The sequence below is a fragment of the Kogia breviceps genome, chromosome 8 (assembly GCF_026419965.1).
Source record: "Kogia breviceps isolate mKogBre1 chromosome 8, mKogBre1 haplotype 1, whole genome shotgun sequence".
Classification (NCBI taxonomy): Eukaryota; Metazoa; Chordata; class Mammalia; order Artiodactyla; family Physeteridae; genus Kogia; species Kogia breviceps.
In genome coordinates, this window is record NC_081317.1 from 104,912,252 (window position 1) to 104,939,002 (window position 26,751).

Genomic DNA, 26,751 nt, shown 5'->3' on the forward strand with positions numbered 1-26,751 from the left:
CACTTTTCTTGTTTTCTTGGTTTTTTTTGAAAAAATATCTCCTCAGGTTTCTCAGCAGAAAGTTGCCCCAGGAGAAAGCCTGTAACTGTGTAGTTTTTTTCTCTCAGATTTATTGAGATATAATTGGCATATTATATTGGGAAAATTTAAGGTGTTCATTGTGTTGATCTGATATACTTATATATTGCAAAATGATTAGGTTCGCTCACCTAATAGGTTGGCTAACACCTCCATCATGTCACATGATTCCACCATTTCTTTTCTGTGATGGGAACATTAAAGATCTACTCTCTTAGCAATTTTGAAGCATAGAAGACAGTATTATTAACTTTAATCACCATGTTGTACATTAGATCCCCAGAACTTATTCATCTTATAACTGGAAGCTTGTACTCTTTGACCAACACTGTGCAGTTTTATAAACTATAGTAGTAACTTAAGTTTTTATCTTTAGAGTAAGTGTATTGTCTCATAAGCTTAACTAGTTATTTCTAAAGGTTATTCTATCTGCATTGTAGATTATTTGGTTCAGTCCAGTTTCAAGTATTAGAGGTCCCATACTTTATTGTAACTCACATATGCAGGACTTTTTCATGTAGCATGTTCCTTTTCTGATGTCCAAATCAGCACCAAGTCAAGCTTGCTAATTCTGAAAAATTATGACTCTGAGGAAGTTACATAGCATTTGAGGAACTATATTTATAGTAAAGTCATAGTCATGAACTATTAGCGGGAAATTATAATATGTTTTGAGGTTGCAAGCAGGAAAAGTTTGTTTCAATAGACCCTTTGTCCCCAAAAAAGGGAGTTTATAGACCTGAAATATCTAAGGGGTGTCTGTCTTGCCTACAAATGGGGATGCTAGTGTCTGCCAAAAGAGATGGTAACTTCCATTTCACAAGTATGTTTGGAACGAAGGTTTTTACAGTGCTGTTGTAAATAAATTTCAAAATCTATAAAGTACATTGAGAATATTAAAAGATAATAACACCATTATGAGTTGTTACTTTGCCACTTATTCTCTTTCAACAGCTTTATAAAAAGCTCAATACTCATGTTGCCTTAATTGGGATGGAAGTCTGGAATGACAAGGATAAGATAAAGATATCCCCCAATGCAAGCCTCACCTTGGAAAATTTTGCTAAATGGAGGGAGGGTGTCTTCCTAAGAAGAAAGCATCATGATGTTGCTCAGTTAATCACGTATGTATAGATTTTCCCATTTGTATGTTTTATGGTATTTGCCATAGACATTTTTCAAAACCTTGGCAAAGCAAATGGTATCTCAGGTAACAGGTTTACACATAGAGCATTAAAAGTTTAAAAAGTATTCATTTGGATCTTATGTTGCATGTGCTCTTACTTTTGTTCCAACTATTTTTCTTTTTTTTTTAAGAGAGAGGCTAGTAAGTGAGCAATGATTCATAAGAAGCTTGTTTGTTTTGATTGTGTATAACAGAAAGGAAAGGCGGGTTTAGATAATGACAAGAGGGATTCAGATTCAATGTTTTAAAAGAATGGATTAGCTTTACGCACCAGTCAGGACAAACGTCTAGGACAGAAGGAAAATTGAACATGATATTCTAATCCCATACTTCTACCATCCTGCCGAAATGACTAATTAGTGACTAATTTTAAAAATAGGGGAAATAAATCCAACAGCTATAAATGACACAAGACTGCTAAGCATATGCCTCAAGACAGTTCTGCTGGATGGTTTGCAGCTGGAATCGGATTGCAACAAAGAGTGACTTAAAATTACTTGAGGGCTTCCCTGGTGGCGCAGTGGTTGAGAATCCGCCTGCCGATGCAGGGGACACGGGTTCGTGCCCCGGTCCAGGAAGATCCCACGTGCCGCGGAGCAGCTGGGCCCGTGAGCCATGGCCGCTGAGCCTGCGCGTCCGGAGCCTGTGCTCCGCAACGGGAGAGGCCACAACAGTGAGAGGCCCGCGTACCGCAAAAAAAAAAAAAAAAAAAAAAAAAAAAATTACTTGAGTTTCACTACCTAAGAAAACAGTGGGTGTCATGGGAAATAAGTGGACTAGGTCCTGTCAGAATTAACTAATACTCTGTGCTTGTTATCTATGACTGCATGATGCATCAGCCCGCAACTTCCAGACTTAAAATAAGTCTTCTTCATTTATATGTCTAGTGCCTTGTCTGGGGTGCTGGTTGGTCATCTCTTTGCATATACAGCTTTTTATGTGGCTAACTTGGACTTCCTCCAATATGGCAGTCTCAGGTTTCTGGATATCTTAACAAGGTGACCAGCTTCCCCCAGAAGAAGCATTCTAAGAGGCTCAGGAGAAAACTTCAAGGCTTGTTATGATTCAGTCTTAGAAATCACACATCACTTTTGGTGTACTCTGTTGGCCAAGAACAAGTCATAGACCTATCCAGTTTTAGGGAAGGTGCTACACAGGATATGAATACCACAGGCTGGCTCATTGGGTTATCTTTGAAGGCTAGTTGTCACAGTTCCTTAATTTGGAAAGATGAGTTCCAGACTCAGGGGCCCACCACAAGACATAGCTCATTTTGGGGAGCAGTTTGGTGATTTTCCAGGGTCTCAAAGGTAGTGAGTAGTAAGGGAATTCAACTCTTACCAGACTGGTCTCAGGACAAAGCTAAAATTGTAGTTGAATCCAGTATTGTGAAGTAATAGGGTAGAGAAATATAAATTATAGACAAGATGACAGATGCATAGATAAAAAATAGTAATCCAATATCAAGAGTAGATTTCCTGAATAGACCAGAATAAACAGGATAAAAGAACTAAAAAGATAAGGATGGAAGGAAATAATTGTCCTTTCATGTGTAAATTGAAAGCCTTACCACTTACCTGACAAATTAACAAAATATACCTATAACTGGGCATAACCAGGTATGAATCTTAGAGTCCAAACACACTCTATCCACTGAAAAGAGAAACCAAAATAGTTAATCCCATAATGGAGGAAGATTTTATTTTTTATAAGTGAGCTAGTATACAGAATTAAATCCACAAAAATGTAGACAAGTATAAATAATTTTACAATATAATTTTAAAAGAGAATATAAATGCCATAAATCTTCAAACTATAATGTATGGTACAAAATATCATTACAGAATAACAGATATTGAAATCTCCATAGGGAATGGAAAGTGGCAGGAAGTTCTCTAATTTCCTCATTTTTCATGGCAAAATGTGTACTCGTGATTCTTTATGTTGATAAGTGGGAAAATATAGGTTCAACTTTTTATGTAAATGCACCTACTAAGGGAATTTTTAAAATGATGCATACTTGCAAATTTCTAGATGCAAACCAGGGTCAGATTCTTAACAGACAATAATAACAGAATAATAATAACCAAAAAAGCACATGGAATTATTAAAAATTGAAAGAAAAAAATGAAACAAAACCAAAATAGAAATTAAAATTACTAAAGACCAAATATATCATCTATGTAAATAAATGCAAGTGGTTCAAATGTCTCTCCAAAAGGACAAATATTGCAAATGCATAAATGCTTCAATAACACAAATACTTATAGAGTGAGCCCAAACTTAAATCAAGCTACAGCTAAAACAGTGCTAAAATAAAAGTAAATATATATAAAAATACATGAGGAGAATATAAATTAAGGTGAAACATGTTTCATCTTAATTTATATATTTATATAAATTTATACATACATATAAATAAAGCATATATAAATACATATATATGTATATAATATATATATATACATATATATATACATATATATATACATACATATATATATACATACATATATATATACATATATATATACATATATATAAAGCAAAACATTTGTTAGAAAAAAAATCCCCCTTTATTTCCTGACAAGAGACAAATTCCACAATGAAAAATATAAGTATCATGAGTAAGAGATATAAAATATTAAAGTGATTACTTCTAGATGCTTGGATTTAGGTGGTATGAACATCATCATATTTTTTAAAATGCCTTCTGCAAACTCAAACGCTGAAGGAAATATTTGAGTGATGATTCGCCATGTGAGTTTCTCTGTTAATTAGTTAGGGTTCTGGATGAGTTGTCTATAGAAAATATACTTAGAGTCATAAGCTTTATCAATTTCTCTCTTTTTCGCAGGGCAGGTGAATTTTCTGGAACAACTGTGGGCCTTGCTTTCGTGTCTACAATGTGCTCTCCGTATCATTCTGTTGGCATTGTTCAGGTTTGTTTAAACTGTTGGTTCTACAGCTCATGCCTGTCAAATGCTGTTCTGCTGCATCTATTGAGAAGGTCATGTAGTTTTTCTCCTTTGGTCCTTTAGCACGGTAAAAAACAGTGACTGAATTTCAAATGTTGAATCAATCTTGTATATCCAGTATAAACCCAACATGGTCATAATGTATTATTTGTATATATTGCTGGAGTCAACAGGATAACATATGTTGAGGATTTTTGCATCTATATTCATGAGGGATATTAGTCTGTAGTTATCTTATCCTGTAATGTGTTTTTCAGGTTTTGTTATTAGAGCAAATATCAGGGTAAAGCTGGCCACATAAAATGATGTGCTCCCAACTTTTCGATTTTCTGGAATATTTGAGTAAAATTAGTATTATTATTCCTTCCTGAAATGTTTGGTATAATTCACCAGTAAAACCATATGGGTCTGGCATTATTTGGTGGAAAATTTTTAAACTACATTTTCAATTTCTTCAATAGATATTTGACTTCTCAGTTATTTATCTCTTCTTGAGTGAGCCTTGGTAGTTTGTGTCTTCAAGGAAAGTTGTCCATTTCATTTAAGTTGGCATATATATGTCGATGATATTCCTTTATTATCCTTTTAATATCTGTAGGATTTGTAGTGATTTTCCCTCTATCATTCATGATATTAGTAATTTGTGAGTTTTTTTTCCCTCATGATCAGTCTGGCCAAAGATATATCAATTTTATTGATATCAAGGAAACAGTTTTTGCTTTACTGAGGCTTTCCCATTTTCAATTTCCTTGATTTCTGCTCTTGTCTTGATTATTGATTTTTTTCTGCATTCTCTGCATTTAACTAGTTACTCTTTTTCTAGTTACTTAAGGAAGAATTTTAGATTGTGAATTTGAGGGTTTTCTTCTTTTCACGTATAATCATTTAATGCTATAAATTTCCCATTATCCACTGCTTTAGCTGCATCCAAGTTTTTTGTATACATGTGTTTTCATTTTCATTAGTTAAAAATATTTTCTAATCTTTTTAATAAATTTATTTATTCATTTATTTATTTATTTTTGGTTGCATTGGATCTTTGTTGCTGCATGCAGGCTATCTGTAGTTGCAGTGAGCAGGGGCTACTCTTCAGTGTGGTGCACGGTCTTCTCATTGCAGTGGCTTATCTTTGTTGCGGAGCACAGGCCCTAGGCACATGGGCTTCAGTAGATGTGACATGCAGGCTCAGTAGTTGTGGCACATGGGCTTAGTTGCTCCACAGCATGTGGGATCTTCCTGCACCAGGGATCGAACCCTTGTCCTCTGCACTGGCAGGTGGATTCTTAACCACTGCACCACCAGGGAAGTCCCTTAATTTCTTTTTGACTCATGTATTATTTAGATGTGTATTGTAATAATTTTCATTATTGACTTTTTAGTTTAATTCTGTTTTTCTGTCATGGTCTGTGTATTCATTTGTTAGGGCTGCCATAACAAAATACTATCACCTGTGTGGTTTAAACAACAGAAATTTATTTTCTCACAGTTCTGGAAGCTGGAAATCCAAGATCAAGGTGTCAGCAGCTTTAGGTGACAAGCTATCTGAGGCCTGTCTCCTTGGCTTGATGATGACCACCTTTTTGCTGTGTCCTCATGTGGCCGTTTTTTTGTGCACACTTATCCCTGGTGTCTCTTCCTCTTCTCATAAGGACATCAGTCTTATTGGATTAGGGCCCCACCCTTATGACCTCATCTAACCTAATTATCCCTTTGAAGATTCTATCTACAAATACAGTCATGTTAGGAGTTAGGGCTTCAACATATGAATTAGTGGGCAGGACACAATTTAGTTCATAATAGTCTGGGAATATACTTTGTAGAATTTTGATATTTTAAATTTTTTTGAGGTTTGTTCTTGGTCATTACCCCATATGAACTTCAAAAAGAATGTGTCCTGCTGTTGTTGGAGTGTTCTGTAATTGTCAATTATGTCAACTTGACTTATAGTGTTGTTCAGTTCTTTTGAATTGTTTATGGAGAAAGTGTATAAGTATCCAAGCAGAACTATAGATCTGTCTGTTTCTTCTTTCAGTTCTATAAGTTTCACTTCATGTATTTTGAAGTTCTATTGTAAAGTGAATTCACAGAGTTGTCATGTCTTGTTGGAGAACTGATCCATTTATCATATTATGTCCCTCTATTTCCCTGAAATATTCCGATTCTGAAGTCTCCTTTGTCCAAATTCAGTATAATCACTCCAATACTTTGTGGCTATAGTGTACTTGATACAACCCTTTTCCTTACTTTTATTTTTAGCATATGTATTTCTTTACATTTAAAGAAGGTTTCTGCTAGACAGTATATACTTGGATTTCATTTTTTATCTAATCTGACAATCTCTGTCTTTTATTTGGTATTTTAAAATAATTTATATGTACTATCATTATTGCTATTGTTGGATTAAAATCTTTCATTTTGCTAGATGTTTCCTATGCCATCTCTTCTATTTTTCTGCCTTTTTAGGATTGAGTATATATTAAAAACTTCATTTATCTCTATTATTAGCTTTTTATTGATTTGTTTCTTTTTAATGGTTACCTTGGGGTTTATTATACATCTCTGCTTGTATGTTTTACCTTGAAATGGTATTAACTGGTTCACATATAGTATAAGGACTTTACAAGGGAATACCTCTAATTACTCTCTTCCATCCTTTGTGCTATTTTTATCAAATGTTTAACTTCACATATACTATAAATACAATATACATTGTTACTAATTTTTCTCTAAAAGTCATCTTGCCATGCAATTTAAAATGAGAAAAAATTAGTTTTCCATTTATCTTTTCTTTACTGGTGCTTATTTTGGTTACATTCCCAACATTCTTCATTTCTTTGCAAGAGAAAATTTCTATCTGGCATAATATATTTTTTCTTCCATAAGAATTAAAAAAAAATATTTCTTATAATACAAGTCTCCTGTCCAGGAATTCTTTCCAGTTTTTTAAGAAGATGACCTTATCTCTCTTTCATTTTTGTATATATATTTCACTGGGTTTACAGTTCTGGGTGGATAGTGTTTTCCTTTCAGCACTTTTAGTGATTTCACTGTCTGCTGGAGTTCCTAATGAGAAATCTGCTATAAACTTTATCTTTGTTCCTCTCTAATGTGTGGGTTTTTTCTTTTTCCTTTCTGATTTTAAGATTTTTCCTTTGTCCTTAATTTCTTCAATTTGATTATAATCATAATTATTTTATAACTAAGGGGTTTTTGTGGGGAGAGGTAATTTATTCTACTTAGTGTTCCTTTGTCCTGGGGCTTGGTATTTGTGATTAATTTTGGAAAATTTTAGGCCATTATGTCTTCAAATATTTCTTCTATTCCATTCTCATCCTTTTTACTTTCTGGGATTTCAATTACATATAAGTAATTGAACATATATGTATGATCATTCTATATTACCCCACAAAACTTGTATCTCCATTGTTTGTTTCATTTTGTTTTATCATTTTATCACTTTTTATGATAAGAATTTTATCATTTTTTTCAATTCGTGTTACCATTTGGGTAATTTCTGTTGAAATATTAAATCCACTGATTCTTTCCTCAGCTATTCCGGATCTACTGTTAAGCCTATGGAAGGCAATATTCATCTCTGTTACTGTCTTTTTCAATTCTAGTGTTTCCATTTGATTCTCTCTCTCTTTTTTTTTTTGTGTGTGTGTGCTAGGCGGGCCTCTCACTGTCCATGGCTCATGGGCCCAGCCACTCCACGGCATGTGGGATCTTCCCAGACTGGGGCACGAACCCGTGTCCCCTGCATCTGCAGGCAGATTCTCAACCACTGCGCCACCAGGGAAGCCCTGATTCTCTCTTATGGTGTCCAACTCTCTGCTGAAATTTTCCATCCAGTCTTATGTGATATTCATCTTTTCCACTGGAGCTTTTAACATATTAATCATAGTTATTTTAAAGTGCCTCTCCTGGGCTTCCCTGGTGGCGCAGTGGTTGAGAATCCGCCTGCCGATGCAGGAGACACGGGTTCGTGCCCTGGTCCGGGAAGATCCCACATGCCGCGGAGCAACTAAGCCCGTGAGCCATGGCCGCCAGGCCTGCGCGTCCGGAGCCTGTGCTCCGCGACGGGAGAGGCCACAACAGTGAGAGGCCCGCATACCGCAAAAAAAAAAAAAAAAAAAAAAAAAAAAAAAAAGTGCCTCTCTGATAGCACTAATAATCTATGTTTGTTTCTGTTGATTGGCAGGGTATCGTTTTTTTCTTGTTTTTTTTTTTTTTGGATGCCTTATTATTTTTGGTTGAAAGTTAGGCATCTCGTGAAAGGCAATAGTCTGAGGTATTTTTTTTTTTTGACCTGGAAATGATCACTTCTTTCCTTCTTCTAGCACTTCAGTGTGAGGATTTAAATCAATCTAGCAGGAGTTGAGCTGGGTTCAGGATTTTTTGGTTGGTATGGCCATCCTCAGTACATCACAGATGTTAAATTCCTTTCACATTATTTTGTATTTAGAATGGAGGATGGTTTGCTAGAGTTTTTTTCACTGGGTGTTCCACACTCACCTTTAGGGCTTTACTGCACCTCACAGGGAGTCTCTTTAAGCTGTTATCCATCTCCCATCGATAGGTTATTGTTACTTGTTACTGGATGATTGTTGGACTTTTGGTGGGAGGAGGGCATTCCCTTTTGCTCTCATTAAGCTCAGTCTTAGGCAAGTCCTGCATCTCTTAGTTTCTGGCCTGGGTCCTTCTGGTGATCCTGATCCACTGCCAGATGGTAGAGACCTCTAGTGATGTAAACCCAGCAGGCATTCCTGCCCCTTCTGCCCCTCCCCTCCAGTGGTGGAGGTTTTTTGGGTTTGGGTTTTTTTTTTCCCCCTTTCTTTTTCTTTTTCACAGTTGCATTGAGACCTCAACAGTGCCTTAAGGGTGACAAGATTTGTTGCCCTTTTCTCAGAAGTTTAAGACCTTAGTTAGGGCTAGGACTAGAGTAAGCCAAGTGAGGCACTTAGCTCACCCTGGTGCTGGTCCTGTTTGCTCCATTACAGGGATAAAGGAGAAGGACTGTGAAGGGGTTTCATGCCTTTGCTACTGCCGTTCTGCTCCCCCAGGTCAATACCATGATGGAGGATTTCCCAGAACTCTCACTTAGTGACGTCATGTGGAGAAAAATCTGTGAATAGGTGGGAATTTCTCTTATGTCTGAATTCCTCACATTTTGCATATTCTCTTGCTATTCCACAATCAACATTTATCAGTTTTTTGGGGGGTTTTTTTTGGGTGTTTTCACCACACCTTTTTGGGTTTTTTTTGTTTGTTTGTTTGTTTGTTTGTTTTGCGGTATGCGGGCCTCTCACTGCTGTGGCCTCTCCCTTTGAGGAGCACAGGCTCCGGACGCGCAGGCCCAGCGGCCATGGCTCACGGGCCCAGCCGCTCCGCGGCATGTGGGATCATCCCGGACCAGGGCACAAACCCGCGTTCCCTGCATCGGCAGGTGGACTCCCAACCACTGCGCCACCAGGGAAGCCCCATTTTTTTGTTCTTAATAGAACTTTATTGGAGTCTAACTGCTTCACAATACTGCACTAGCCTCTGTCACACAACAAAGTGAATCAGCCACATGCACACATACATCCCCATATCGCCTCCCTCTTGAGCCTCCTTCCCACCCTCCCTATCCTACCCCTCTAGGTCATCGTAAAGCACCGAGCTGATCTCCCTGTGCTATGCTGCTGCTTCCCACTAGGTGACAGTTTTACATTTGGTAGTGTATATATGTCGATGCTACTCTCACTTCGCATCAGTTTTTAATGTTTTGTATGAGTTATTACTGGCATCTGGTAGTGCCTGCCCCAGGTAAACAGAAGATCACGTCCATCTCTCCCACTAGGTGCCAGCCTGTCTTTCCTTAGATTTCAGCTTTGTTGCCTTGTGACCTCAGCTCTAGAATTGGTTCTAGAAAATTGTGAATCTGACTACAGTAAGTTTGGTTGTGATGCTCTGTCCAGCTTTCTATTATCTGGTGATGGGAAACAGGGGTCAGGGAATTCTCATCTGACTTTGTCTAATTTCAGTTTTCAGCAGGCCCTGGGTCTCAGCAGTTAGGCTTTCTCAGTGATCCTGCATCCTTTCAGTGGCAGCAAAACTCTGCTTTCTGACTTTTGCAGATCATTCCTGGAAGAGAGTTTCCTGGCCCTCCTTCAATGGCAGAAAACCTCAATTGATATCAATATAGGCTCAGGATTTTTGTCTGCCCCTCTCTCTTAGGAGTAGAGGTTTTTGTAGTTTTGTGTGTGTGTGGGGTGTGTGTGTGTGTGTGTGTGTGTGTGTTAAACTCATGCCCTATCTGTACCAGGTCGTCAGTTCTGCTACAGGTTGTTGCTACTTCTCCCGTCAGTGAATATGTATATATCTCTCCAATATATGTCATGAGTCTGGGTTTATGATAGGCTTCCTATCATAAACAGAGGAAGTAAAGTATGTATTTTAAAACTTGAAAGTACCTACCATAAAATTGAAAGAGAAACTAGCCTACTTAAAGCAATAGTTAATAATATATGATAGTAACATCCATAAGATGTTATGGAAAAAACCTGAACAAACATTTTGGCTAACCCAATAGACTTAAAACTGAAGTAGGAATCCAGAGGAGAGGATTGTGGATGAAGAGAATGTGGTCAGGAAAAGTTGCATTAAGATGAACCTCAAAGTATGGATTGGATTTAAGGGGAAGAGAGGATGGAGGTAATTCCAGTAGAAAATACCATTTAAGTTATGAAAATAATTATTTAAAGGAAGGTACTCTAAATTTGAAGGAACCCCAAATAAGGCAATCTGGAAAGTGTCTATTTAAACACATTTCTTTTTTCTTAAATTGTTTGGTTTGTTTTTGTCCCCACTGAAGGCACTCCATCTTAATAGATAATAAGGTGGTTACCAGGTTCATCTCAACAGGATGAAACAATATTGTGAGTGATAGGTATTAACTTCCTGTCTCACATAAGTGTTCCTTGCTTGCCAGCCTTGTACTATGCCTGATGGACTTCTCTATTTTGTTCTTTGAAATGAAGTACATAAGGTAATCAGTTTCTGTGGGTGGGTGTTATTGGCATATTCCTGTATCCCTACTGGGAAATTACAACCAGCAATGATTCTTTAGTGTTGTTTTATTGCTTCTGGATAACTTGGAGGCCCTGGTCCAACACCTTAATCAGAAACAATCTGGTAATGAAGTTGGCTACTCGCTGAACTTCAAGCAATAAGGCAAGTCTGGAGTGGACTGATGTCTAGTCTTGGCAGTAGGAGATTTGAAAAAGATACAAGTGATTCTAAAGTTCTAGGTTCATGAGCACTTCTAGATCCCTATGAACTAAATACATTAAAGACCTCCAATTATTGATAAATTGGAAAGAATTTGAAAAACAATCCAAATGTGAGGGGGGAGGTAAATCAGTTTTTAAAAATTCTAACTTCTTATTATTGTGGAAAAAAAGGTCGTCATTATCTGTCATGGCAGGAAATAACAAAAATTTTCATTATAGGGACCCATTGACAAGAACAGAAAGTAGGCTGTATGCCTTGTGGTGGGGATTCAGTACCAAAAGGTTGTGTGTGTGTGGGGGGGAGAGACAGCAAGAGATACAGAGATAGAGAGACAAAAGGGCAGAGAAAGTCAGGGTGAGAGGCAGGAGAGAAGGGAAGAGGAGAGAGGGGAAGAGATGGGTAAGGTGAGGAGACTGAAGCTAAAATCAGACTCTCTACTCCACTTGACTACAGTGAAAATACTTAATTATGTCCTGAGTGATAACTCAACTTGCAAACCAGAGGATCTGTCTCCCTATTCTCATCCTCAGGACCACAGTTACAACATGCTTAGTGTTGCAGGGACCATGGCCCATGAAATGGGCCATAACTTTGGAATGTTTCATGACACCTATGCTTGCACGTGCCCTTCTACAGTATGTGTGATGGACAGAGCACTAAGGTGAGCCTTTCCGGAAAGATGCTATTTATCTGTGTTTTGGGTTCACTCTGGGCTGTCATCTTCAGTGACATGTTCAAACTTTCAAATTATTAAATAGCAGTATCAGGACAAAATCATGGATGTGTATCTATACCATACTACCTTGTACCTCATCTATGTGTAATGTTTTTCATTAACTGAGACATAGTTTAACATACTGTCTCTTTGCTGTTGGGGTGATGTGTCACTTTATCCTCATCTTAGCTCCACAAGATCTGGGTTCATAAAATCATTAGCATTTATCACAGTTTCAGTGAATTTAGATTGGGTGGTAGTAATGTAGAAGTTTTAGAAGAAAAATGTAATTAAAGAACGAAATTAGAACACTTCCTAACACCATACACAAAAGTAAACTCAAAATGGATTAAAGGTAAGGCTGGATTCTATAAAACTCTCAGAAGAAAACATAGGCAGAACACTCTTTGACATAAACCACAGCAAGATCTTTTTCAATCCACCTCCTAGAGTAATGAAAATAAAAACAAAATTAAAAAAATGGGACCTAATAAACTTAAAAGGTTTTGCACAGCAAAGGAAACCATAAACAAAACAAAAAGACAACCCTCAGAATGGAAGAGAAAAAGCAACCAACAAGGGATTAATCTCCCCAAATATACAAACAGTTCATGCAGCTCAATATCAAAAAAACAAACAAACCAATCAAAAAATGAGAAGGGCTTCCCTGGTGGCACAGTGGTTGAGAGTCCGCCTGCCGATGCAGGGGACATGGGTTCGTGCCCCGGTCCGGGAAGATCCCACATACCGCAGAGTGGCTGGGTCCGTGAGCCATGGCCGCTGACCCTGCATGTCTGGAGCCTATGCTCCACAACGGGAGAGGCCACAACAGTGAGAGGCCTGTGTACCGCAAAAAAAAAAAAAAAAAAAAAAAAAGAGAAAATCTAAATAGACATTTTTCCAAAGAAGACATACAAATGACTAAAAAGCACATGAAAAGATGCTCAACATCACTAATTATTAGAGAAATTCAACTCAAAACTACAATGAGGTATCAACTCACATGGGTCAGAATGGCCATCATCAAAAAATCTACAAACAATAAATGCTGGAGAGGGTGTGGAGAAAAGGAAACCCGCCTACACTGTTGGTGGGAATGTAAATTGGTGCAGCCACTGTGGAGAACAGTATGGAGGTTCCTTAAAAAACTAAAAATAGAGTTACCATATAATCCCACTCCTGGGCATATATCCAGAGAAAACCATAATTCGAAAAGATACATGCACCCCAATGTTTATTGCAGCATTATTTACAATAGCCAGGACATGAAAGCGACCTAAATGTCCATCAACAGAGGAATGGATAAAGAAGATGTGGTACATATATACAAAGAAATATTACTCAGCCATAAGAAAGAATGAAATAATGCCATTTGCAGCAACATGGATGGACCTGGAGACTGTCATACAGAGTGAACTAAGTCAGAAAGAGAAAGACAAATATATGATACCACTTATATGTGGAATCTAAAAAAAGGGTACAAATGAGCTTAGCTACAAAACTAAGAAATAGTTTTGTAGCTAAGTAGAAATAGAGTTGAAATAGAGTTACAGATGTAGAAAACAAGCTAATGGTTACCAGGGTATAAAGGAGGGGGCAGATAAATTGGGAGACTGGTATTGACATATACACACTACCAGATATAAAACAGATAACTAATAAGGACCTATTGTATCGCACAAGGAACTCTATTAAATACTCTGTAATGGCCTATATGGGAAAATCATCTAAAAAAGAGTGGATTTATGTATATGTATAACTGATTCACTTTGCTGTATATGTGAAACTAATGCAACATTGTAAAGCAACTATATTCTAATAAAAATTTTTTTTAAAAAAGAAGAATGTTCTCACAGGAAGATGATGAGTCTTTGAAAAGAGATTACACATTCCTGCCACACCTTAGGCAAAACTGCCCTGGAATTTTATTTTTAAGAACCCCACAATCCCTTTTATGTGTTCATTTCCTCTTTTTGTATTTCCCTCTCCCAGCTCATTCAAGCTAGGGTTAGTCTCCCATGCCCTTACACAAAATAGCATATGGCTGCATGCCAGTTTCATATCTTATGCTATTTCTCACATATATTACTGCATTAAAAATTTTTTTTTAAATTTTATTTAAGTATAGTTTATTTACAAAGTTGTGTTAATTTCTTCTGTACAGCAAAGTGACTCAAATAGATAGACATACATATTCTTTTCCATATTCTTTTCCATTATGGTTTGTCACAGGCTATTGAATATAGTTCCCTGTGCTATACAGTAGGACCTTGTTGTTTATCCATCCTATGTATAATAGTTTGCCTCTGCTAATCCCAAACTCCCATTCCTTCCCTCCCCCGCAACCCCCTTGGCTACTGCTTTTTTAACCTCGTTGTTATTTGTGGAATGAAGAGAGGCTGTCAATAGAAATCCCTCTGAAGGAAAATGAATTCTTAAACATGTAAATAAATATAATTTTAGTGCCTTTAGGACTTCAAAACCAAAATGACCCAAGGCTGAATGAGATTATCTGGATAAATTAGAAGGATTTTTAGTTTATTAAACAGCAGTCTGCATGTTCTATTTTAAGATGTGACCATGAACTTGCCTTGTTCATTAAGCTGGAGGTGTTTATACCTGCCCGCGTGGGCTAATTCAGGCACAAAAATAAGAGCTCATGATTTAGCAGTTGGTGAGTGTATTCCCTTTGATCTTTTGGGTCACGTTTTGAGTGTATCACATACAATGTCTGATATTTCTCCCTATCTGCTCAGCGTGACTGTATTCCATTTTCTTTTTCCTTACCTTTACAGCTTCTATACACCTACGGACTTCAGTTCCTGCAGCCGTGTCAGCTATGAAAAATTCTTGGAAGATAAATTATCCAGTTGCCTCTTTAACGTTCCGCTGCCTACAGATATCATATCCACCCCGATCTGTGGGAACCAGTTGATAGAAATGGGAGAAGACTGTGACTGTGGGACCCCCGAGGTACCACCAAGTTCTTTCTAAAATGATCTACTTTGTTTTTGAATTGCTGAGAGATAAACTATCAAAGAATGTGCAGTTCACTAAAAAAATCACACTTCTTGTAATTTTGTAAACGTTTGTTTGTAGACATTTGTCAGGCCAACTTTGGGACTCAGGACTTTTTACCATTCGAAGTGCCTGGCTTGGTCCCATCCTCTTGACAGGGCAGCAGGATTCTGAATGGGACCTTTGCCCCCATTTTCTTTTTTAAATTTATTTATTTTTGGCTGGGTTGGGTCTTTGTTGCTGTGCGCAGGCTTTCTCTAGTGGTGGAGAGCAGGGGCTACTCTTCGTTGCGGAGTGCGGGCTTCTCATTGCTGTGGCTTCTCTTATTGTGGAGCACGGGCCCTAGGCATGCAGGCTTCAGTAGTTGCAGCATGAGGTCTCAGTAGTTGTGGCTCACGGGCTCTAGAGCACAGGCTCAGTAGTTGTGGCGCACAGGCTTAGTTGCTCCGTGGCATGTGGGATCTTCTCAGACCAGGGCTCGAACCTGGGTCCCTTGCATTGGCAGGCGGATTCTTAACCACTGTGCCACCAGGGACCCCTGCCCCCATCTTATTAACACCTAATGCGAGTACCAGGCCAAGCTCTCATGGGGTCGGCCTCTCAGTAACTTCAAAATAGGATTACACATTTATCCCTTCTGTGAGAAAAAGGAATCTTTCCCAGATGATGTTTGTTTGAATAAGGGCAAGAGTTTTAACCCTAAAATTTGGTAACTAAATATCTCACTCTGAGTTTCCCAAAGTAGGAGTTTCCCCAAAGCCTTGTGCAGATGCTTAATTTCTCAGAAGGAAGGTGGAGAAAACAAGACAAAGTATACTGCTTTACAGAGAGCTGAATTAAATGTCAAACTTGAATAAAGAACTATATTTTTAGATTTTCAGTACATGCTCTAGAGATTAAGTTTATTGCTCGATAGATACAAAATTGATGAGCTGAACTAATTATGTTCTGTAACAATTTAGAGGAATTTGATTTTCAAAACCTGTCCCTTTCTTTTGTTTTCTCTCCTATTTCACCAAAAATAAACCATGTTCAGTATTACTATGGGAGATTGGGGGAACTAGAAAAGATACTCAAATTAAAAAATGATGTAAGTAGAATTCAGATAAACTCAATATTTCTAACGTTAAACTTTTTAAAAAATTTCCCCCCAAATCATTTTCAGATTGTATCAAAGAAAGGTCTGTGTGATGAATAAATTGTATTATGAATTGTGCCAAAATGAGACCAAAAGGTAATCTTGCATTTGCATTTGTTTCTGGTATTTCTTAGGAATGCACCAACGTTTGCTGTGATGCAAAAACATGTAAAATCAAAGCAAATTTTCAATGTGCGGTAGGGGAATGCTGTGAAAAATGCCAGGTAAGATTATTATTTTATTCTGTCTTAATAATTATGATTACTCTGTTTTTTCTGTATGAAAATCTTAGGGATTATGTTAAATGAAATAGGCAAAGTAGTATTTTTCTCTCTATAAAATAATGTTACCTACCATCTTTCAAGTCCTCACTGAGTACTTTGCAAAGATGGGCTCTTTAATCCTCCAACAGCCCTTTGAAGTATATATTATTATTTAATTTTGTTTTCGAGCAGACAGAGTCTCAGAACAGATAATGTACAAAATAATACAGCCACTAAATGGCAAAATCCAAGTATGATCCGTTCCAAAGCTAATGCTTTGTTACTCCCACCTGCTATTTCTTCTGATGCTGTGTGACCCTCTTGGACCAAATCCAGTAATTGCTTGCATATCACTTTTGTCGGCAAAATATTAATCAGTCGATCTAAGAAAGAAATGGAAAATTTTATTCTAGCCAAATTGAGGATTATAACCGGAGAAGAGCATCTCAGAAAGCTCTGAAAACTGTTGAGCCAGTTAGAAGTCAAAGCACGGTTGTGTAAGTTTTTTGAGACAGAGGGCTGTATGTTAAATGGCATATTATTGATAATTTACACAATCCATATCTAAGCGTCACCATGGCCCCTTACAAGATCAAGAAGGAATGTTATATTTTAAGGAGTTATCATGTTGGTCTTGGGAGAATGTTGGTCTTTATGGTTGAGCAGGTATTTATGCTGATGGGAAGGTCTGGTCAATGCCTAATGCAGATACACAGTGCACGGTATGGGGAGAGAGGAGACCAGAGGGAGAGACAATTTCATATGTTTAAATTTTCCTTGTCTTGCCATAAAATATGAATTTTATTTCACACTTTAATATGGTGTAGTGGAAAATCTTTTAATTTTAATAATATAGGGGCTCCTCTAACTTCAACCTTTGAAGTCACTTCCGGGTGAAATTCTTAGAAAAAAGACATAAGATGAGGATGCCGTGTCGTTTCTCTGTGGGGCTTTTTTGACTTTCTCTTCCAGTTAGAGTTCAGCATGTTACATTCCACTGTTGCAGAGAATTCTCCATTATGATTATTTGTTTATGTGTCTTCTTAGTTAGACTGATTCTTAATGTCTGGGGTCTGATTCATGCTCACCTAACACAGAATTGTGTTCATTTTAAAAGCCCAATAACCATCTGTAAAAGGAATGTGAAGATGGCATGCCAGGTTATAGGCAGTGTTTGAGATAGGTTTTTTTGTTTGTTTCTTTTCTCTCTTTTTTTTTTTAAATGTTGGAGGGAGAGGAAAGAAATAAAGGATGCCAAAATGAAGAAAATTTGAGAACTTAAGTAGTATTCAACAAGTGTTTATTAAGTCTTGTTTTTTAGAGATTATGGGTGATAAAGAAAACTAGTATTTGACTTCAAAAAACTTGCTATTTTTTTAGGGTGATGATATACATAACTAAAACAGACGAAAATATGATACATGATTAAATGCTCAGATAGATATTATAATGACAGATGGCCATTATATGCGTAATAGTTTCCACATATATTTTCACTTAATGTTCATAATGACCTTATAAAGTTAATATTGGATCGGGAAATGGATTTTCAGAGAGATTAAATCCATTTGCTAAGGGTACACATCTAGTCACTGGCAGAGCCAAGATTCAAACCTGTTCAAATCCAAATTCAGGGCTCTTTTCCTACCACATGTAGAAAAGAGGAACAGTGATTTGCATTGAAGAGGTCAGAGGAGACTTCATGGAAAATGAGGCTTTCAATTAGTGTGGAAAGTAGTGAGTAGATTTTAGATAAATAGAAAGAAAAAATTCCAAGTGAGCAGGCAGGGAGAAAGAAGAAAGAAAAGAAGATATAAGCATGGTTTGTGTGACATCTGGTAAGAAAGCTAGTCTGACTGGAGTAGGGGGGGCTTGAATTTGGAGGGTCTCATATGCTCTGATGAAAATTTGGATTCTTTTAAAAATATTTATTTATTTATTTGGCTGTGCCGGATCTTAGTTTTGGCACATTCTGTCACCCGCGTAAAGATATGGGAAGTCTTTTGATGATATGAGAGCATGCCTTCTCACTTCAACTAGAGAAGGGTATGCTTCTAATATCCACACAGGCCTCTTCAGATTTGTATGAATGGCAGAATTTCTTTTCCTAAGGTTTCTCTGAGCTCATAAGAGCAAGACTCGCAGTAATAGATTGCAATGGAATTAACACATGAAATGAATATTTGGTTGTTTCCTCCTTCTGATAAATCATTCCATAGAAAGACATCAGTTGAAAAGAAATATCTGAACATACAATAAAAGGAATTAAGGATTAGGAAACTCTATGCCTGGGAAAGTCTCAGAGCATGCTGATCTGGGCTTGTAAACTTATCTTCCTTACTGTGGAAGATTTACTTCACCAATAAATCTCTGAAGCTGCAGATTTAAATCTCCTTGAAAAGCTTGCCAAAGATGCAGTCAACAAAGGGAGAAATAAATTCCTTCTTTCCATCTAAGATATTGCTCAGTTTTCTTCTGTATTTTTTCATTGTTATTTCTATAACGTTTGCTCTACAAATTCAGAAATATTAATTGCTTAAAGACTCAGGGTTTGGCCAAAGTCAATAGAAGTGACATTATAGGAGACGGGTTTAGCTTATACAATGAAAACGTGAACTAAAATAGAACGATGCGTCTAACTACGTTGCCAAAAAAAGGCCACAGGGAAAATATTATTTGAATCAATTTGAGATATTAAGGGTTAAGTCAGGTGGAAAAAAAGCCTTCTCTCCAATTTTATTTCCCTACAGTTTAAAAAGGCTGGTGAGGTATGCAGACCAGCAAAAGGTGAATGTGACCTGCCCGAAATGTGTGATGGCAAATCTGGTCTTTGCCCCGATGATCGATTCCAAGTCAATGGCTTCCCTTGCCAAAATGGGAAGGGCTACTGCTTGATGGGGATGTGCCCCACCCTGGAGGAGCAGTGCACCAAGCTATGGGGACCAGGTAGGAGGACAAACCCCAGTGATGCTGGCACTGCCTTTGTACATACAAAGGAAAATCATTTCACTCCAAGGGACAGTGTTTAATCATGGCCAAAGTAGCATTCTGTCCCTTTCTTCCATCTTAGAAACTGTGCCACTGCTCAAAATCCTGGATAAGTGGAGAATTTTGGTGTTGCTAGATTTAGCAAATAAAAATAAGGACAGTCCAGTTAAATTTGAATTTCAGATTAACAATATTTTTTTAAGTGTCAATATGTCTCGTGCAATATTTGAGTTAGACTTATGCTGAAAAAAAGCCTTTGTTTATCTGGAATTTAAATTTAACTGGATGTCCTGTACTTTATCTGGCAACTGTAACCAAAATCCTTCCCAGTTAAGCAGACCCTTGGAATTGTGTGTGTGTGTGTGTGTGTGTGTGTGTGTGTAGGAGTGGAATGCAAAGGAGCAGTGGGGAAAATTGAAAGTTCTTAAAATGTTTATTTTGTCCATGATACCAGAATTTTAGAGGTCATATTCTCTGATTACACCATAAAAAAAAGAAATTAAAAATAAAAGCATAACTTAAAAATCTTCAAACACTTTAAACCCAAATTTAAATTATGCTAAATAACTTGATTAGAAGAGCAATTTTTAAAATATCAATTCTTTGGACTTCCTGGATATGATGTATATTGTGTACATATATTTAATTTTCATACCATTTTCTGCTACATTTCCAGATTCCTACTTAAATGGCTGAAGGACTATTTTTAACAGGGAAAATACATATTCCTAAAAATATTTGAAGAAGGTTATCATATGATGGAAACTTTCCATAATTCCTGAAAATATACATAAGACAAGATGTAGGAAAGCAACAAAAATCACTGATTGACAATACACCCAGAAAAAAAGAAACCTGGGAAATAAATGAACAAGAACCTAGAAAAACCCCTGAATGAAAGCCTCTGTATCAGGCTAGGGTGAGCTGAGACACAATTTGAGGAGAAAGCGTGATACCACTGGTGCATCAGGAAGTGCTCTGATGGTCTGGAATTCAGTTCTGGCTCTCCTCCAGTTTATAGGTAATGCAGATGCACGTGCTAAGTTACAGGTGCAAGCAAAGATGGCTTTGCTGGTTAAAGACCTTGTACTTCCTTGCCTAACTTCAGTATATGGCAGAAACCTGGGGAAAGGAAATCTTCAGCACAGAGATGAAGCTCTGAACATCTCCTTTGTTACTTGGCTATAAATCACTGCGATAAAAACTATTACTTTCTTCTTTTTGCCTGACCCTTCAATATCGCCTGCCTTACAAATCTGTAAGTTTTCTAGTACCTAGACACTGTTTTGTTTATAGTTGTTATTCCCAGTGTATCCTAGCACAGTGCCTGACTTTAGTAAATGTTCCAAGTGATCTATTGAATTAATGTTGAATATATTTATCCGATATTGGAATAGAGAAGAACTTTTAAATCATACATTTAAAGGTGGCCTTTATAAAAGACCAGAAAAATAGATTTGCCTAAATAAAATTTTACAATTCACAAGGATCTCACATATATTTTAAATTAGTCTTCAAAGTTTGAAAAGTCTTATAACACATATAAGGGGGAAAAAATCACTGTCTTTAACCTCCTATAAATCATTTGGAATTCCAAGTATTGAAAATGTGACCAAGGAATAAACAGGCAATTCATCATAAAGAAGTACAAGTGTTTAATAAACATTAAAATCATTTTAACTCACTAGCAAGAAGTATGAAATACTATTAACACATCAGCACATGCAAGATATGGTAAGAAATATAAATGAAAACAAGTTAATCTTCTACACTTGTTAAATTGCAAAGCTTTGTTACAGTTAATGCTTAGTGCTGGTGAGGATGTAAAAAAACACTTAGATTAATATGCTCTGGTAAGAGTATGAATTAGTACAATCTTTTCACAGAGAATTTGGGAAAATGTGTGTGCAACCTAAAAAGAAAATGTGCTCCTTTCCTTAGCAATAGTACCCAGGAATATTTATTTACAAAGGATTTTCAGCCAGCATTTTCTTTCTGAACCATGTACTACAGACAAGGCACTCTTCTCAGTGGCTCACATATATTAACTCATTTAATTCTCATAATAACGCTGTGGGGGAGGTGCTATTATAGAAACCTCGTTTTTACACAGAGCAAACCAAGAGGTTAAGGCACTTGCCAAAGATCACACAGCTCTTAACGCCTGAGCTCTTAACCACTGTGTTGTTGCCCCAGTTGATGGGGATCTGAGGAAGATTACACAAGAAATTAAACATGCAATGCTCATCTCTGTGCCTGGCAGAGTACAGTTTGACTAAGCACAGCATGTACCTGTCACAGCTGCACCCTCCAGCAAGATGACATTCCAGTATCTTCCTGTGGGCTGCTACTACGATAACTACGGCTCTTCCAGCTACGTCTTCAATCATCCAGATGTTTCCAGATATTTAGATAGCCATTATTCAAAAATAGGCTATATAAAAGATTGTTTTAACTCCAGCCATCTCTCTTGACATCAAATCTTGCAACCTATATTTCCAAGAAGTGTCAAGGGGATAATACTAAAATCGTATTCCTCATGCTGGTTTTCTGTTCCATGAATACTTTATGGCACTGAGCTATTTATCTCTTTTCTTTTCAACTGTGTGCCTACTGACTATGCCTGGTCCCAGGAACCCAGGTTGCAGATAAGTCATGTTTTAGCAGGAATGAAGGTGGGTCAAGTTACGGGTACTGTCGAAAAGTGGATGACACACGCATTCCCTGTAAAGCAAAGTAAGTGGCCTTGTTATTTGAACCTTCCTGCTCATTTTGACAGTTTCTGATTTATCCCATTTAATGAGAAAGTGAATTTGGACATCATTCATTTGATAAACATTCATTGAGTGACTATTATATGCTATATTTTAGGCTAGGCACTGAGTTAAAAAGACAAATAGGGAATGATCCCCTTTTTCCAGCCTCATAATGGATGCTTCAAAGGACACCAAGTACAGCTGTTGTTAAATAGAATGAATGTTTGAGACCGAGCATGCAATACTTAAATGGGCCTGGTTGGAAATTTGCACACTGATTCTCCAGTATACTTTAGATGCTTTTCCATCTAGTGTCTTTCATTATGATTCTAGGGTATAAATATGTATCTACTCAGAGGTAGGATATAAAAAAAAAAAAGAGGAATAAGCAATATGATGATTGTACAGTTTTGTTTAAACTTGCCATGGCATTCCATAAAGAAAAAATAGAGTAAGGGAAAGATTGACAATTTACCTAAAGAATTTGTTTTCCTTTTTGTGTTGATAGACTGAAAAAAATGATAGAACACCATAAGCAATGAACTTGAGATTTTTCTATATATTTTCCTTTGATTCTGCAATTTTAAGATGACTTTCAAAATTCAAATGATAATAGATTAAACTTTATACCTGCTCCAAATTTCACACATTCAAACTAATGTGTAACCAGAGATTGAATGAAAAAAATCAGCATTTCTTAAAGATTTTCTATTAAAATAACACTAATTTTTCTCAATGATAGATATTACCAAACAAACTACATTTTGGACAGAAGGTCATCTCTTGGGGAGTCTAAGCCTCAAAGCTAATCATACCCTGTGGGCTCTTCTTTACAGGAAATCAGGGAAAATTATGTAAAAGGCAATATGTGTGGGAGAGTGGGGTGGGAGTGTGGCAATATTTAGTCTGAGAGGTCGTGACAGGGAAAAGAGACTAGAGTAACTCCATCTTTCCTCTGTAGAGTGTATACACCCTTGTCCTGTATAACTCTGTGTGAACACTGGATAATTTCTGCAACCAGAGGCACAAGCATTTCATTTCTTCCCACAGGCTGACCTCCTGGTCGCTTCTTGATAGTCTTTGGCTGTAGTGGGAAGTAAGCCTGAAGGTCCCTGTGTCCTAGAGCCTTCCTTATAAAGCTATATCTAAATGATTCAAGAAAAACACCCTCTCAGGTCTGGAGAGAATGCATGCCTTTCTCCACTCCTCTATGGTATTTTCTAAAAGCCTCAGAGACATCAGAAGAATCTGATTCTACCACTCTCAGATGAGTTTTCCACAGCATTCCTCTAAATTCTGCATAAAGCAATTTATTCCAATTTTATTGGTGATGACTTTCTTCCCCTTGCTAGTGAAGGCAAGGTTTTAGTGAGCGTTGAGCAGTTTCATCTGAATTTGCAGGGGTTCTTTCAGTAACACACGATGCCTTGGAGTGACAACCAAGGCTCAGCCTTATACTGATACAACTATAGTCAAGAGAATTATTCTGCTGCCCTTCATGGCAATAAATAACCTTAGCTGAAACAAGACAGAAACTGATTTCCTAGGTGCCCTCCATGATGTTAGACATCCATCCTCCTTATAGCTTCTTGCTCCATCATATGTATGACCTCCTTTCCCAAATGTTTCTCTCGGTCTGTGATGGCTTCTCCAACTCCACCCGTCATATTCCAATGAGCAAAAAGGAGAAAATATTGAGAAGAGGACATATACCCTCACGTAAGGCCACCCTCAAGAATCTGCAGTTAAGATTCTACTTCCTTCCCATTGGCTAGAATTTAGGCAACTGGCCAAAATTTGGGAATATGGGAGACATGGGATTTTTCTTTTGAGCAACATTGTGCCTTGCTAATATTCAATGGTTCTATTACTGAAGAATAAGGAGGAAATTGGTATAAAGGAGAACTAGAAGTCTCTGCCATAGGGGAAAATACCATTAGTTAAATATCGATAGGGAGCTGATTTACATTTGTATAAAACTGCATTTTGGATCCTGCTATTTCAAAAACAGCAAATTTTGGCTTTTCTTCAGTGATTCCATGTGTGGGAAGTTGTTCTGTAACGGTGGGTCAGATTATCTGCTCTGGAAAGGTGATATAATAACGTTCCTGACATGTAAAACATTTGAACCTGAAGACAGCAGTCAAGAAATCAGCATAGTAGCCAATGGAACCAAGTGTGGAGAGAATAAGGTACGCTGAAATGGTGGCTTTTACTCAAAATGTTCTGGTTGTTTGTTCGTTTTGTTTGCTTGCTTCTCAAGGTCTCTTTGTGTTTCATGGATCACAGTTTTCAGAGCAATGTTTATGCCATTCATGTATACATGACTGCATTCTTCCCTTCAATGTTATTTAATAAGTATCTATTACGTGCTTAGCACTAGGTTGTTAAATTTAGGTAAATTTTATTTCCCCCAAATTGGTAAGGTCTCAATAAATGATAGCCATTCTGATGATAATAATGAAAAAAATCATAACAATACTATTTATTTTTACATAAATGATAATTATCTTAATATTGGAGATGATGTGATATTACCATGTTTTCCATAGTATTTTTGTTTAGGATGGGTACCTTGTACCATGTGCAGTGCTTAGCTCAGTGCTCTCAGTCTTCAGAGTTGGACTAAAGAAGGTGCATTAAAGATGACCCATGAGATATGACATGAAGTAAGGAAATCTTTATAGAGGACTTCCTAAATATTTTATTATAAAAATCATCTAGATTCCATATTCCTATTTTCAAAAGGATTCTGTGATTTCCCTAATAAAAAGGCAAGTTTGATAACAATAATAGTAGCTAAAAATACAATACCAGAGTCAATAGTTCGCAGAACTGAAACCACTGGACATTCATGTCTACTTTGTGTTTTTCATATCACTTTCAGGTTTGCATTAATGCAGAATGTGTGGATGTCGAAAGAGCTTACAAATCGGCCAATTGCTCTTCTAAGTGCAAAGGACATGCTGTAAGTCTTGACAACATTTCCCCAAGCTTGCTGAATCTTGTGTCATTTTAGGTCAGACAGTTTAGATGATGTTAAAATAATGTTTCAGCGTTGAATGATTAACATTATTATCTAACTCCTCACTAGTTTGATTCAATGAAAAATTCCCTCAAAGAACCTGGTACTGAAATTCCTATTACTGATTCATACATTACGTAGACAGTTGAAAGGCTACAGAGCAGAGGTTATTCTTTTTTTTGGAATGGACTTAATAATATGGATGAATCGGCCCTCGGGTTGGGGATTAGTCCAGTGAGAAAACTAACAGGATCATTGCTCCTCTAGGTGTGTGACCACGAGCTCCAATGTCAGTGTAAAGAAGGATGGGCCCCTCCTGATTGCGATGGTTCTTCCACGGTCTTCAGTAAGTAATATTGCACATCTAACGTGAGAAAATTACTCTCCTCTTCCAAGCTTTTATTTCCTGTTATGTAAGATTTCATTGCCTTTTTTCCACCCCTCTTGGAATTCCTATTCTGTAGATATTGAATCCACGATATTAGTCCCCAAAGTCTCTCCAGCAACTTTTACATCATATTTTCCACATTCTTATGTTTTTATGCTACAAACAAAAAGATTTCTTCAAATTTTATATTTGTCATTTTATTTTAATTTTCCAAAATTTCTTGCTTTATGACTGTTCCATTTTCATAGCAGCCTTGACTGAATGTATACTAGATATAATATCCTCATAAAACTCTAAGAATATGACATAATTTTTGTAGGTTCACTTTGTTCTCTAGATTATCTCTATTTCTTTTGAGTTGAGTTGTTTTCTTTTCTCACCCTGTCTCTTGTATTTCACTGTGCTGTTTTTCTTCAGTATGTATGATCCTTCGTTGAACGTGGGATTAGGTTGACTTGCTCTTTATAACTACTACTACTACTAATAAAATCTTTTCTTATTTTTTGGCCATTTGGATTTTGTCTTTTGCAAAGCATTTGTTCAAGCCATTTTGTTTATTCTTCTATTAGGTGTCTCCCCTGACCCCTTAATAACTTGTGTAAGTTTTAATATATTCTTTTTTTTTTAAACATCTTTATTGGAGTATAACTGTTTTACAATGGTGTGTTAGTTTCTGCTTTACAACAAAGTGAATCAGTTAGACATATACATATGTTCCCATATCTCTTCCCTCTTGCGTCACCCTCTCTCCCACCCTCCCTATCCCATCCCTCTAGGTGGTCACAAAGCACAGAGGTGATCTCCCTGTGCTATGCGGCAGCTTCCCACTAGCTATCTAATTTACATTTGGTAGTGTGTATATGTCCCTGCCACTCTCTCACTTCATCACAGCTTACCCTTCCCCCTCCCCATATCCTCAAGTCCATGCTCTAGTAGGTCTGTG

The 26,751-nt window shown here is 37.1% G+C and overlaps 1 protein-coding gene across 2 annotated transcripts in view; it reads left to right on the forward strand.

Moving 5' to 3' along the window:
* The window catches only part of ADAM28 (ADAM metallopeptidase domain 28), a 61,230-nt gene that overhangs the window by 24,105 nt on the left and 10,374 nt on the right, over positions 1–26,751 (forward strand). Inside the window, exons 9-18 of one of the 2 annotated variants that reach the window (XR_010841752.1) lie at positions 1,033–1,202; positions 4,122–4,206; positions 12,048–12,178; positions 15,028–15,205; positions 16,523–16,612; positions 19,402–19,597; positions 22,273–22,375; positions 24,428–24,587; positions 25,283–25,363; positions 25,688–25,770. Coding sequence is in view for 1 of the 2 variants with exons in the window: in XM_059071071.2 (XP_058927054.1) it covers positions 1,033–1,202; positions 4,122–4,206; positions 12,048–12,178; positions 15,028–15,205; positions 16,523–16,612; positions 19,402–19,597; positions 22,273–22,375; positions 24,428–24,587; positions 25,283–25,363; positions 25,688–25,766 (1,273 nt within the window). In the remaining variant the exon portion in view is untranslated. The remainder of the gene's footprint in view (positions 1–1,032; positions 1,203–4,121; positions 4,207–12,047; positions 12,179–15,027; positions 15,206–16,522; positions 16,613–19,401; positions 19,598–22,272; positions 22,376–24,427; positions 24,588–25,282; positions 25,364–25,687; positions 25,771–26,751) is intronic. The other variant, XM_059071071.2, reaches the window with a different exon arrangement.